Genomic DNA, 13,952 nt, shown 5'->3' with positions numbered 1-13,952 from the left:
ATGTCTTGCCTTCTTCTAGGATCATGTCTCTAATCCTAACTGCCCCTCTCTATCCTAGCTGGAGTGTCATTAGAGTCCAGGAAACAGAGACTAGGGAGAGGCAAGGACTTTGGTACCGGATCAGTCTATCAATACTTGGCAATTGACTTCCTGGGAGAATTTGGACTTCTTACTTAGCCTCATCTGTAAAATGGAAGTCAAAATACTGACCTCATAGGTATGAGATAGAGGTACATGAGCACTTGGGAAAGGTTAGTTCTCCCTTTCCTTCCACTTTGCTGAGAACAAGGATTGTGTCTCGTGTTAGGTCCACACACAAGAAAACTTCAGCATTTATTTACAGAAGATTCTTAGTGACATTTGTCAACCCTATGACTGGAACTGCCTTTTCTGTTAACCTTGGCCAAGTCTGTTCCCATCTCTGAGCCTCAATTTCCTGTTTTTTAAATGGAGACAATAAACTTAAATAACCACAAGAAGAACTATCATTTACTGAATATTTACTATGTATCAGGTACTTCAGTGGTTTGTGGGTGTATTAGCATTTATCATCATAATAGGCTTATGCATTAAATGCTATTAATATCCCCCATATCCCAGAGGGAGACACTGAGGCCCAGCAAGGTATAGTACTTTGTTCACGAGTCACCCAGCTGCTAAGCAGCAGAGCTGGGATTGTGACTCCTGCTCTGCAATACCCCAGACCAGGATTTATTAACCTATTGACATTTTTAGATAATTCTTTGTTGTGATGGACAGTTCTGTGCAGTATAGATGTTCAGCAGCATCCATGGGTTCTACCCACTAGATGCCCATAGTACCCATCCCCTAGTTGTGATAACAAAAAATGTCTCTAGACATTGTCAAATGCCAACTAAGTATTGATTAATAATTAAGGCTTGGCAAATAGCTAAACCACTAAGTGATAAGATAAAACCTGATAAAATATAATGCTTATAAAGAGTTAGAAGATAACTAAAGTGTAAGTAGAAAATCAAATATTAACTACTCAAGTATTAGCTGATTTACCAAGGGATTAATTTAAAACTAAGTTGTTAGCAGATACTGGTTAGTCAATGATGATTAAGGTAACAGTTGATAAGGATTTAAAGTGAGATTTTTTTTCCTCTGGGACTCTTGCACATTCGAGGGGACGTGGGGACAGCAGAAAGCTGATAAAGCCTAGGAATGAAGGTCTAATTGGGACTACAAAATCCTCAGCTGGACTCTAAATTTCTGGGGGAAACTGACAGCACAGAGCTGGTGCTCAAAATGTTTACCTTATAATTAAATGTAATACTAAGAGCCAGGCACTGTGCTCGGGAGAGAAGGGAGGGCAGTCACTTAAACAATAATACTATAGTGAGCGAGTGGTGTGTGAATGGAAAGGCTTTGGGGATTTGTGAAGGCTGAGTGGAAGGGAGAGAGGTGTGTCCAGGAGAGATGATGAGTTTAGTTCCGGACATGTTGAACTGAAACGTTTGTAGACATGCCTAGTAGGCAAGTGAATAATAGGTGAATAATATCTATCCAGTGTAGATGCAAGGTAGAGATTTGGGTGTCAAGAGAGCATGGGTGGTGGTCAAAACCATGAGAAACAATGAGGTGGCTGCAGAAGAGTACATGGTGTGAGAAAAAGGACCAGCCTATTACTCCAAAGAAGACCAGTAGCAAAGGAGTGGGCAGGGGGAAGAGACATTAACAGATACTGAAAGGAAAAAGCACTCAAAGAGATTGGGGTGGAATCAAGAGAAGATAGTGGCATGAAAGCAGAGAATGTGTCAGGGAGAAGAGTGTAGTCATCAGTGTCAGATGTGGCTAAGAGGCTAAGCAGGATAAGCCAGAGAGACATCCACTGAAAATGTCGTTCTGGGGGCACCTGGCTGGCTCAGTCAGTAGAGTGTGCAACTCTTTAAAAAAAACATTTTTTTAAGTGTACTTATTTATGTTGAGAGAGAAAGTGAGTGGGGAAGGGACAGAGAGAGAGGGAGAGAGAGAGAATCCTTAGCAGGCTCCACGCCAACAGTGTGGAGCCTGATGTGGGGCTTGAACCCACGAACTGCAAGATCATGACCTGAGCTTGAAACCAACAATCAGATGAGAGAGAGCGAGCATGGGAAAGGGGCACCCAGGTGCCCCAATGTTTATTTTTGAGAGAGAGAGAGAGAGAGAGAGAGAAAGAGCCCATGGGGGAGGGGCAGAGAAGAGAATGTGGTTCTGAGGTGTCCATCACAAACATTTCTTTGATTGCTGCATTTCGTTGCGTGTGTGTATGTGCACGGAATATGCAGACCTGGAACTTGGAGCAGGGTGTGTTGTGTAAAGGCAGGCTTGAAGGCCACGATAGAGGGACTTGTGGTCGGCTTACAGAGAGCCTTCTTTTATTCTGGGTAACTTTTTGAGAAGGACCGTTAAGGGACACTGCAAAAACTGTAAGCACAGTTCAACCCTTTCATTGTCCAGTGGCAAAATGGAAGACAGCAGAGAGGGAACAATTTGCTTAGTCTATGAGTCAGGGACACAGCCAGGACTTGAATCTGAGTCTCCCTTCTAGAAGAGTGACCTTGGGAGAAGTGGACATGAAATTCTTATTAGCCAGTGAATTACTGATCAGTGACTTTGCTCATCACCTCAGTTTTTAGCTGCCTCTTTTGATATTTATATAAAAGCGAAATACATATTTTATATACAAAATTCAAACATTACAAAAATACTTAACAAAGACAGTGAAGGATTCCTGTTATGCCCTCTTTGCCCTGACTCGCTCATTGACAACCACCATTAATAGTTTGGTCTATATTCCTCCCTCCCTCTCTCCCTCTTACTTAACATTGAAATTTTTGATAAAAATATTATGCTTGCTTACAGTGGATTTTTTAAAAGATTTTATTTTTTAAGTAATCTCTGCACCCAATATGGGTCTTGAATTTACAATCCCGAGATTAAGAGTTGCATGCTCTACTGACTGGGCCAGCTAGGTGCCCCTCTACTGGCTTGTGTGTGTGTGTGTGTGTGTGTGTGTGTGTGCGCGCGCACGTGTATTCATTCTGTTTTACAACTTGCCCTTTTTTTGCTTTTCGAAAACTTATTATGGTAGTATATAGAATTCTGATTCATTCATTTTGGGGCACCTGGCTGGCTCAGTGGGTAAAGCATGTGACTCTTGATCTCAGTGTTGTAAGATTGAGCCCCACGTTGGGTGTAGAGATATCTTAAAAATATTTTAAGACAAAAATTTAATTCATTCATATTAAGAACTGTATTAGTGAACTATTTGGATTTGTACACTAATTTATTATCAGATCATATTGATGGACATAGAGGTGCATCCAATTTTCACTATTTGAACAGTAAATATACATATTATTGTACATATATATTTGCACAGTTGGGGAGACTTCTAGGATGAGAAATGATGGATCAATGGGCATGAGCATTTTGTTTTAAAAGACACTGCCGGGCACCTGGGTGGCTCAGTCAGTTGAGCATCTGACTTCAGCTCAGGTCATGATCTCACGGCTCGTGAGTTCGAGCCCCGCGTCGGGCTCTGTGCTGACAGCTCAGAGCCTGGAACCTCCTTCAGATTCTGTGTCTCCCTCTCTCTGCCCTCTCCCAACTCGCACTCTGTCTTTCTCTCTCTCTCAAAATATAAGTAAACAGTAAAGAAAAAAAAATTAAAAGATACTGCCAAATCACCATCCAAAAACTTATGTCAGTTCATTGTCCCACCAACAGTTACTATGAATGCCCATTTCCCCACATCCTTACCAACTATGAGTATTATCATTTAAAAAATCTTTCCAATTTTAATGAGGCTGAGCATCTTTTCATATCCTTATTATCCATCTACATTATTCTGTGAATGATCTCTTCACATTTTTTGCCTATTTGTTATTGTAGTGTACTTTTGGTCAGTGCGTTCTTACTGGGCAATAATGATTGGCTTGATAGAAAAAAAATTAGGAAGTCTTTGTACCAGATTCCTAACAGTGTTTACTTACCTCCAGGGAGTGAGATATAGAAAACGAGGGAGATACTTTCATTTTTAAAAAATTTTTTAAATGTTTATTTATTTTTGAGAGAGAGAGACAAAGTGCGAGTAGGGGAGGGGCAGAGAAAGAAGGAGACACAGAATCGGAAGCAGGCTCCAGGCTGAGCTGTCAGCACAGAGCCTGATGTGGGGCTTGAACTCACGAACTATGAGACTATGACCTGAGCTGAAGTTGGACGCTTAATGGACTGAGCCACCCAGGTGCCCAGATACTTTCATTTTTATTTATTATCATCCTGTGTTATTTTACAATCTATTTGAATTACTTTTTCAATTAAAAAAAATAATACAGAGGAAAACAACTACAACAACAAATAAATCTTTGGCCTGGATTCTCAATGGCTGGAAATTCATGTTGGGTGCAAGTTTTTATTGATTACAAGTTATTTTTTGGTTCATATGCAAAAAACATTTATTGAATGCTCCTAGTGAGCTGGCACTGCCCTAGGCACCTTTCATAGGTTGTTCATACTCATCCTCACCACAGCCCTGTGAGGTAGGAATTGGTCCCATCTTATAGAGTTCTTAATAGGCAGCAGATTATTGCTTGATATACTTCTATTTGCCACATGTTTTCATGGGCTAGAGGTGCTTATTGGCTGGTGATTTCATTGGTCAAGAGCTCTCACTGGCCAGGAGTTCCTAAAGGTTGTTCTAAGACTCAAATACAAAATACCAGACTTTTCCCTCATAGGAAGGATAGGGTACATGGGATAAAAGTGGAGGAAGGAGAGTCCATAGGCCCTCCCTCCGAGCACCATTGAGCACGACTGAGTTTGCTTTGGTCACCATCCAAGGTGTAGGGTGGGGGGAATGGGACAGTGGGAGAGGAGAGAAAGTGGTTATAAGTCTTCTCGCTTCTTCAGGATGAGCTTCCTCACGAGTGCTGTGATCTGGGGCCTGATTTCCTCCACCGACACAGTTGGGTCCCAAGCCCCTACTACCTTTCCATCTGGGGCCACTAGGTACTTCCAGAAGTTCCAGGTGGGCTCCTTCCCAGAAGTCTCTAGAGAAAAAGGAAGAAGGAAAGCAAAATGTGCTTCCCTGTGTCCACTCTCCTGGAATTCCATTATCGGTGTCCATCCTTCCCTTGAAGCAGTTGTTCCATTATTTAGAATTAACTAGAGAGCTTTTTAAAATCCTGATGCCCAGGCCACACCCCAGACTACTTAAATCAGAATCTCTGGTGGTAAGTCTTAGGAATCAGTAATTTTTTTTTAAGTTTATTTATTTATTTTGAGAGAGAGTGCAAGTGGGAGAGGGGCAGAGAGAGGGAGAGAATCCCAAGCAGGCTCCATGCTGTCAGTGCAGAGCCCAATACAGGGCTCGATCCCATGAAATGTGAGATCATGACCTAAGCCCAAACCAAGGGTCAGATGCTTAACTGACTCAGCCACCCAGATGCCCCCAGGCATCAGTATTTTTTTAAAAGCTCTCTAGGAGATGCCAATATGGCCCCAAGGTTGAGAACTACTGCTTTAGGATTCTGTGAAGTACTTGATAAAGTAGTATCAGATCCTCCTTTCTTAATGATCTCAAACTACTAAATAGTCTACAGCCTATTCTCTAAGGAAATCTTAATGGTTTCCAAATGTTAGTCTGTGGACTGGTTGCATCTGAATCTTGGTGGTGGGGGTGGGGGAGGTACTTAAATAAATTCTTGGGCCCTGCTTCAGTAGGTCTCAGACTAAACCACTTTTAAGAGTTCCCAGTTGCTTCTAAAGCACAGTTAGGTTTGATCTATAACTATGGGAACTGGAAAGGTACTAATAAAAACACACAGGGGGAAAAAAAGCAAATATTAGGATTGACCCATAGGGCAAAATTCAAATCTGCATCAGTAAGGGATTTTTTGTTTGCTACACTGTTTTCATTTACTCCTCCAGGTAAATGGGTGGGGGGGTGATAGTGAGGGATGTGAAGGCAATCAGATATATAGCATAGATGGCAAAAATGGAGCCCCCAAAGGAAGAGAGAGGCCCAAGGAAGGAAACAGGACCATAATGATAAGCTTGGCCCATGACCTCATTTTGTAGTTCTGAAGCTTCTGGGGATGCAGAGGGGACCTATTTCTGAAATATTAAGATCTGGAATTTTTGCTCTAAAGGTTTCCCTCCATGGTATATGGACTTTGCCCCTAACTCAGGACAGGAGATAACCTGTCAGCCATCTTGGTCAGCCTTCTCCAGACATGTGGCATCCTCTGTCTGCCCTTGGTGTCTCCATCCGAAATCCATAAGTTCGACTAATTCACATAGACTAAATCTGAGGGCCTCAGTCTCCTTTTAAAATCCCTGTGTATGAAAACAGGACCTCAGAGAAGTCTGCTAGAGTGCCCCTGAGGGGGAACTTCAAGGCAGCAGGGGTAGAGGTATCCTCAGGCAGGAATACCTCTCTGTTCATCCTCAAAGATGAGTGCTCGAACAGACCATGAACCTATATGCAGGAGTCTGGAAGGGGCCCCAGGTCACCCAATCAGCAAGTAGTTTCTGCTGCCCAGGGAGCCATGACCTCAGCCAGCTGAGGGAAGGTAAGGGAACAGGTCAGGACTCACGGATCAGGTACTTGAAGGCAGGGTGGGCACCAGTGCCAGTAACTGCGACCTTGCTAAACATGGGGAAAGAGACACCATAGGTGCGGCGGGCGAAGCTCTCGATCTCCTTGTTGCTATCGGGCTCCTGCTGGCCAAACTGGTTGCAGGGGAACGCAAGCACATTGAAGTGATGGGGCCCCAGGTCCCGCTGCAGCTGCTGCAAGGCTCTGTAGTGCTGGTCTGTGAAGCCGCACTCGCTAGCCACGTTCACTACCAGGGACACCTGGGTGGCAAAAACAAAACCCAGATACATACACAGCCCAGTGAAGAGTCATGCACTTGCACATGCCAGACATGCCCACACGGTGACCACCCCCCAAAAATTAATGCTTTCTCATATATTCAAGAGCACAATGTATGCATATATAAATGTGCAATGCTCTCACAAATACACAAACACATGCACATAGGCACAAATGAAATCAAACATTCAGGGGCTTGCAGATATGTGTGCATACACATACATGAACATCCATGAGAATAAGCATACAATATACATAAATGGGGATGCATATGCCCCATGACACAAAAATATATTAGCACACATCACACATGCCCACAAACACACACAACACATTTACACAGAGACGCACACACACTGGTGAGCTCACATCAGGAGGTAATGTGGGGGCACCTGGGTGGCTCAGTTTGTTAAGCATCTAACTCTTCATTTTGGCTTAGGTCATGATCTCATGATCGTGAGATCGAGCCCCATGTCGGGCTCTGTGCTGAGCATATGGAGCCTGCTTAAGATTCTCTCTCTCTCTCTTCCCCTCAGCCTTTCTCCCCTGCTGGCATGCTCTCTCTCTAAAATTAAAAAACAAACAAACAAACAAAAAAACTTAAAAAATAAAATTAAAACAAAAAAGGAGGTAATGTGGGGGAATGGAAAGGCAGACCTGGGTTCAATTTCTGGTTCAGTCAACTGGCACTCATCACTTTACATGAGTAATAAACCCTTCTAAGAAACCCACTGTGAACCCGTTGAAGGCAGGAGCCATGTCCTCTTCACCCCGGGCCTGACATATGGAAAAGTCTCAGAAAGTGCTAAATGAATAAATGTACACACATACACAATCACCTGCATGGATACAGAGACAGACGTAGGTTTTCTTCATAAAAGGACCCCATGGCAATCCCTTTCTGCGCCTCTCCCTCCAGCACACAAATACCACTTTCTTGAGTCACTAGACTATTCCTTAAACTTATCACCTTATAATAAATGCATTTATTTATAGCCTTTAGGTGATACATACAAAGCTGGCTGATAAATACAATTGCTGACAATACAGCGAGTAGAATTTTGGCACCAATGCTGTATACATTGTTAAAGAATTCTTAAATCTTACCCTGTGTCTGTGGAGCCCAGCCCTATCTCTTTGGCCACTTTTTTGGAAGAGCTGGGATTATACTAGCTGGCTCCATAAAGAGGGCCACCTCCCAGAGACAGCCTGGGGCACTGGACATACACTGGCACAAACTGCTCAGGCTAGACAGGCTTTTTCAACCTCAGCACTACTGACATTTTGGGCCAGATCATTCTTTTCTTCCTTCCTTCCTTCCTTTCTTTTTTTTTTTTTTAATTTATTTATTTTGAGAAAGAGCAAGAGAGCACAAAGCGGGGTCGAGGCAGAGAGAGAGAGAAAATCCCAAGCAGGCTCTCAGCTGTCAGTGCAGAGCCCGAGATGGGGCTGAATCTCATGAACCATGAGATCATGATTGAGCCAAAATCAAGAGTCGGTGCTTAATGGACTGAGCCACCCAGGCACCCCACTGGGCCAGATAATTCTATTATGCAGGGGCTTTCCTATTCATTGTAGGATGTTTAGCAGCATCCCTGGCCTGTACCTGCTAGATGTCTAGCTTTAAAAAAATTTTTTTAATGTTTATTTATTTCTGAGAGAGAGAGAGACAGAGACAGAGCGTGAGCAGGAGAGGGGCAGAGAGAGCTGTCAGTACACAGCCCAATGCGGGGCTCGAACCCATGACCCGTGAGAGTGTGACCTGAGTTGAAGTCGGACGCTTAACCGACTGAGCCACCCAGGCGCCCTGATGTCTAGTTTTGACAATCAAAAATGTCTCCAAACATTGCTGTATGTCTCCTGGGGAGCAAAATCACCCCCAGTTGAGAACTACTGGGCTGGATGATGAGAACTGTTGAGCTGTAACTCCCCTACCCTGCCTCTACCAGATGAGGAAGGACCCATTCTATGGGGCCACAGGCCATTAGAACAACCTCCCCTATCTGTGTCAGCATGTCGTATTCTGCTTGTGGTGCTGAGAAACTGGGACCCTTAATTCCCTTCCTTAATTGGGGGTCTTCCTCTTTCTTTTCTGCTGGATCCCTGGGCAGTGAAAGCATTAAAAGCTGCTTATTTTTAATCTATGTCTTGTGCGTCTGCCTACCCTTGGAAGGAGGGAAATCCTGTTTCTAGTTCCATACCTGAAACCAAAAAGTTTCTCCTTAAACTGATCAAAGCATGGATGGACAGAGACACCCAAATATACATAGTTAATTTACATATGTGCATATCAAAGCATAGATACAGACTCAGGCGTGCACATAGAAGCAAGGAAACAAATAAACTATTTGCATGCATGCATACTACACTCAGGCCTGCATGTACAGAAGCTCACACCGTAGACAAGCACATTCCCAGGTAGTCACCCATTCATCCATACTCAACACTGGTCTAAATGACTGCCTTCCAGTTAGCCACAGGGCATAAACTATACAATCTTGCTCATGGTTTTGTCTCCAGGGCTAGACTCAGTGCCAGGCATGTAGTGGGAGCCAATAAATCTCTTTCAATTCTTAAAAGACAGTGGTAAAATATACATAATGAGCCAGTAATTATTTACAGGTGAATGAATGACCAAGTGGTAGTCCTAGCTTGGATTAACTCAACAGAATCATTTACAGCTTCCCTGGACTATTTCTGGTTTCCCTCTAAACCTGGAAGCTAAGAGCTTGGGCTTTGGAGCTGGACTGCCTATGTTCAAATTCTCACTCTATCTCTTAGCAGGTGTGTGACTTTGTTCTTTTCTTTTTCTTTTTTCCATTTTCTTTCTGATTGATTTCTTGGCTTCTCACTCCTATGCTTTTTAGGATATACCAGTAACCAAGAGTATGAAAACACTCAGAATTCTGGGATCACTTCTCTGGGTCATTTTTCTCCAGGATTTCTGTTCTTCACATCCTGGGTGCCTTATTACTTCTGAAAATAAATAAAATTTGTTCTATTTCCATCTTAGCACTTATTCCCACTGTACTAGGAATTACCTTGTTCGTTTCTGTTCCTGTTTATTGTCTCTCTCTTCTCCATTACATATAGGCTCTATTGAAGTGGAAACTTATCTTTTTTGTTCACCACTGTGTCCCAAAGACTGGCCTAGTAATTAGTATACAGTAGGTACTCAATAATAATGAATGAATGAATGAATGAATGAGTGAATGAATGAATGAATAGCAGAGCTAGTCAAGTGCTAAACCTGGAGCTCTCTGTTAAGCTGCACTAGAAGGGAGGAAAGGCCTAACTGGGAATGGGCCCTACTCTTATTGGCTCTTTGTCCTCAGTCCTGGATGAGTTTCCTGCTGGAGCCCACCAAACACAGGTACGGAGCACTCTACCAAGAGCTTCCACACTGTCATCTCATTTGAAATTCACAATACCTTGGAGGACAATCAGGACAAGGAATACTGCCCCCAGGACTACCAGCATATTTGAGCATTTTCAGGTTTAGAAAGTACTTTCTTCACTAAAGACTCGCTCCCAGGAGAAGAATGCTGATAGCCATTTTTGTGTGGTCCATCCAAATCTGGATGCTGTACCTATGTGTTCATTACCAATTCCCCACCTTTCCCACATTAAGGCCCTAGGGCCATCTTGAGAAATGGGGCTCAGAGTGCTCTTCATTATACACAGTGTAACATCTAGGCCTCTGAATATACTGTTCAAGGACCCTCTCGGTCCCTCCCTACTATCATCAGCCTCATCTTCCACCACTCAGCCTCATGCTTTATACTCCTTCAAGCAGATCTGCTTGAAGGCCACCCACTCCTCCTCCATCCTTCTTGCTGTTTGTTTGCTTTAGAGACTTGGTATGAACAGTTCTTTGCCTGGAAAGTTCTTCTTGGTCTTGCCAAAACTCACTCTTGTTTCAAAGACTCACCCAGGTACATTTCTTCTCTGAGTCCTCTCTGAGAGACTTGGTAATGAGATAGCAGTTAGCCTGGATGGCTCTTGCATCTCAGCCCGAGCTGCCATCTTAGGAGTTTGCCTAGAGAAGTCCACAGATGGATGGGTAGTTCTCTCCAGGCTCTGTGCTTTCTAGAGCTGTATGACCTTCCCTCTGGACCTTCCTGTCCTCTCTAAAGGATGATCTGTGTAAAGGTCGCCGTGCATCTTAACTAACTCCCCCAGCACTGCATATCCATATCCACGGGGTTCTCATTGGACTCAGTATCAGCAACAATCCCAGTTCCAGAGCGGAAACGGGGGATGGGAGAGACAAAGGCGGCAGGATTCTAGGGTTGCCTTTCGACCGGTGCTTGACAAAGGCCTAGCCGAGGCAAGCAGCCTCTGGGAGAGGTCGGGCTCCACTGCCCAAAGTCGCTGCGAGGGAAATCGGCGTAGGCTGGAAGAGTTTCGGGTTTCACTGCGCGCCGAGGCCGTGCCACGTAGTCGCGGGATAGGCTCAGCGCAGGATCTGGGGGCGCCGCACCCCGGGGGGGGGGGAACAGCTGGGGGAGTGGGAGCCAGGGCAGGGCTGCGGAACCCCCTCGGGGCCACACCCGCAGGGTCCCGGGCTGCGGGGTTCCCGCAACGGGCCCTGCCCGGGCGGCTCCGAGGCCCCGCCGGCGGACACTCACCGAACCGCGGTACTTCTCCAGCGACACCAACTTGCCCCGGATGTTGACCGCCTTGAAGTCGTAGAAGTCCTGCTCCCGCTGCGCGCAGGCCGCGGCCGATAGGAGCAGCCACGCCAACACCAGTGCACCCAACATGACTCGCTCCCGAGCTGGCGGCTCTGCGAGGGCAAAATCAGGCGGGGGGACCCAGCGTGGGGGGCGGGCGGAGGCGGCACCCGCGCCAGGGGGCCGGCGAGGCAGGACGCGCCCCCTCGCCTTCTGTCCCGCTGGCGGTGGAGCGCGGGGCTCTGGACCTCAGTCTCCCCATCTGCACCGTGGGAGCGTTGGACTGCGCGCCCGTCTCCGACCCCAGAGTCGTGGGTTCAGGCGTCTGACCACTGAGACCGTTCTGACCAGTTGCAGTGAGGCTCCGTCTTGTTTCAGGATGCAGCGACTTGGTAGGGAAAGAGGTGAAAAATTCGATTTGAGAGTTAAACTTTTAATTAGCTCAGTGGCCTTAGGCTGGTCAGGCCACTTCTCTGGGCTTCAGCTTCTCCATTAGTTCAGTGGCGCTAGCCTCCCTTCCTGACGCACCTGGGCAATATAGAATGGGAGTAATAGAAAAAATGGAGGTGAAACTGATGGGAGAAAAAAGAAACAAATGTCAGGCTTCATGTGGCAGTCAGTCTCCAGGCAGAATTCCTGAGGCTTACAAATTGTTAACACTCCCGCAGCTCTCTCAAGAACTTCCTTTATTGCTTTACCTCTGTAGCTTTGCTCTTAATAGTGTTACTTTCCGTGATAGCTGTAAACACGCCCCGAGATATATTTGCAATTACCTCCTGAGCGTATGGCCTACTGATACACCTCTGAAGAGTCCCCAGACTGGTGTTTTACTAGGCACTAGTAAATAACCTTATCATAGCAGCAGCAGCCCCCCCCCCCCCCCCCCCCCCCACCCCCCTGAAACCTTTCCTTCCAAATTCCTTGGAGATTTAAGCTATCCCTAACCCCCACTAACTAAAAAGTGTATAATCAGTGAGTCTTCACAATCCCAGTGCAGCTCTTTCTGCCCACGGGTCCTGAGTCGTGCTTTGATAAGAACACTTTTTGCACTGAAAACGTCTCAAGAATTCTTTCTTGACCGTTTACTCCTGGCTCACATCACATCTAAACACTTTGTCTGCTGAATGGTGCCTACAAATTTTAGAGGAATGAATGTGTACGGTCCCTGAAAGAGATGACACAGAGAAAAGGAAGAGAGGACAGAGGGTCTGTTGTAGGTTGGGTGCCAGGGAAGCAGATTCTGAGATAGAGGTTGCAGTGCAGGAATTTACGAGGGAGCCTCCCTCGGATCAACACCTGTGGAAGGGAGGGAGGGAACAGGAGTGGGCACAAGTCCAGAGCTCCATGCAGGTCCAAGGACAGTCTTGGTTGATCCCATGGGGACACTGGAGCTAGAACGGCCCATCAGAGTAGTCCCCAGATAAATGAAAATGGCCAGGCCAAGACTTTATATCCCTGCTACACCTGTCTTTGGATGTGAGGCCATCTGGGCAAGGGTGTGATAGGAGCAAAGGTGACCCTGTCCCTGGAGGGGCTGACAGTTAAAGGCTTTCCACTGACAGCACTCCCAGCAGCTGGTGTCTCAGGTCTTCACTGACGGGAAATCTGGGCAGCACATTACAATGTCTCCCACACTCAGAAAATGTGTTCTTGTTGAGGCCACTTTTAGACAAAGAGGCTTGAAGGATGGAATGTTGAAAGGGCCACAGCAACCACCTGGCTGAATATAGACAGGCCCATCATGCGACCCACTTCAAAATACCCATGGGCCCTAACTGACCAATGGGCTACTTACAACTAGGCACAGTTACCAAAAAAGGGAGAATTCCATATCTGGCCATACCTCTTCATCTTTCCCCTTTAAAAACAGCCCCCACTTGGGGTACCGGGGTGGTTCAGTTGGTTAAGCATCCAACTCTTGATCTTGGCTCAGGTCATGCTCTCACAGTTCATGAGCTCAAGCCCCATACTGAGCTCCACGCTGACAGTGTAGATAGAGCCTGTTTGGGATTCTCTCTCTCCCTCTCTGTCTGTCTGTCCCCTCCTCACAATACATAAATAAACCTTAAACAAACAAACAAAAATAACAGACCCCACCCACTGCCTGTTTGCTCTTCACCCAGCCGCTCCCTTGCTGTGTATTTAATAAACTTCTAGCTGCTTTGTTCTGCCTCCGGTAAATTCTTTCACCGCCTGTGCCACAGGCTTCCACCCTATCGTCACCCCACATTTGGGGGTCCCATCCCATCGGACAGACACACCATTTAAATACCACATTGCTGAGCCGCACCAAATGCCAAGCATGGTGCTGGTGTGACAGTGTAGCCAGGATGCAAGGGTACAGAGCGCCAGGTTCCAAGGGTCCCAAATAGACCAAGTTTGGCCACTCA

The 13,952-nt window shown here is 45.7% G+C and overlaps 1 protein-coding gene across 1 annotated transcript; it reads right to left on the bottom strand.

The window, feature by feature from the left end:
• Window positions 1-4,126: 4,126 nt before the first annotated feature.
• Window positions 4,127-12,166, bottom strand: LOC125917618 (glutathione peroxidase 7). The gene is made up of 3 exons (XM_049623766.1): window positions 11,518-12,166; window positions 6,606-6,867; window positions 4,127-5,057 (listed from the first exon to the last, which is right to left on the bottom strand). Exons 1-3 carry the CDS (start codon window positions 11,650-11,652, stop codon window positions 4,894-4,896), a joined length of 561 nt encoding a protein of 186 aa, XP_049479723.1. The 5' UTR covers window positions 11,653-12,166; the 3' UTR covers window positions 4,127-4,893.
• Between the last annotated feature and the right edge of the window lie 1,786 nt (window positions 12,167-13,952).

The sequence above is a fragment of the Panthera uncia genome, unplaced genomic scaffold, assembly GCF_023721935.1.
Source record: "Panthera uncia isolate 11264 unplaced genomic scaffold, Puncia_PCG_1.0 HiC_scaffold_210, whole genome shotgun sequence".
NCBI classification, from domain to species: Eukaryota; Metazoa; Chordata; class Mammalia; order Carnivora; family Felidae; genus Panthera; species Panthera uncia.
This window is presented reverse-complemented; position numbering and strand designations above follow the sequence as displayed.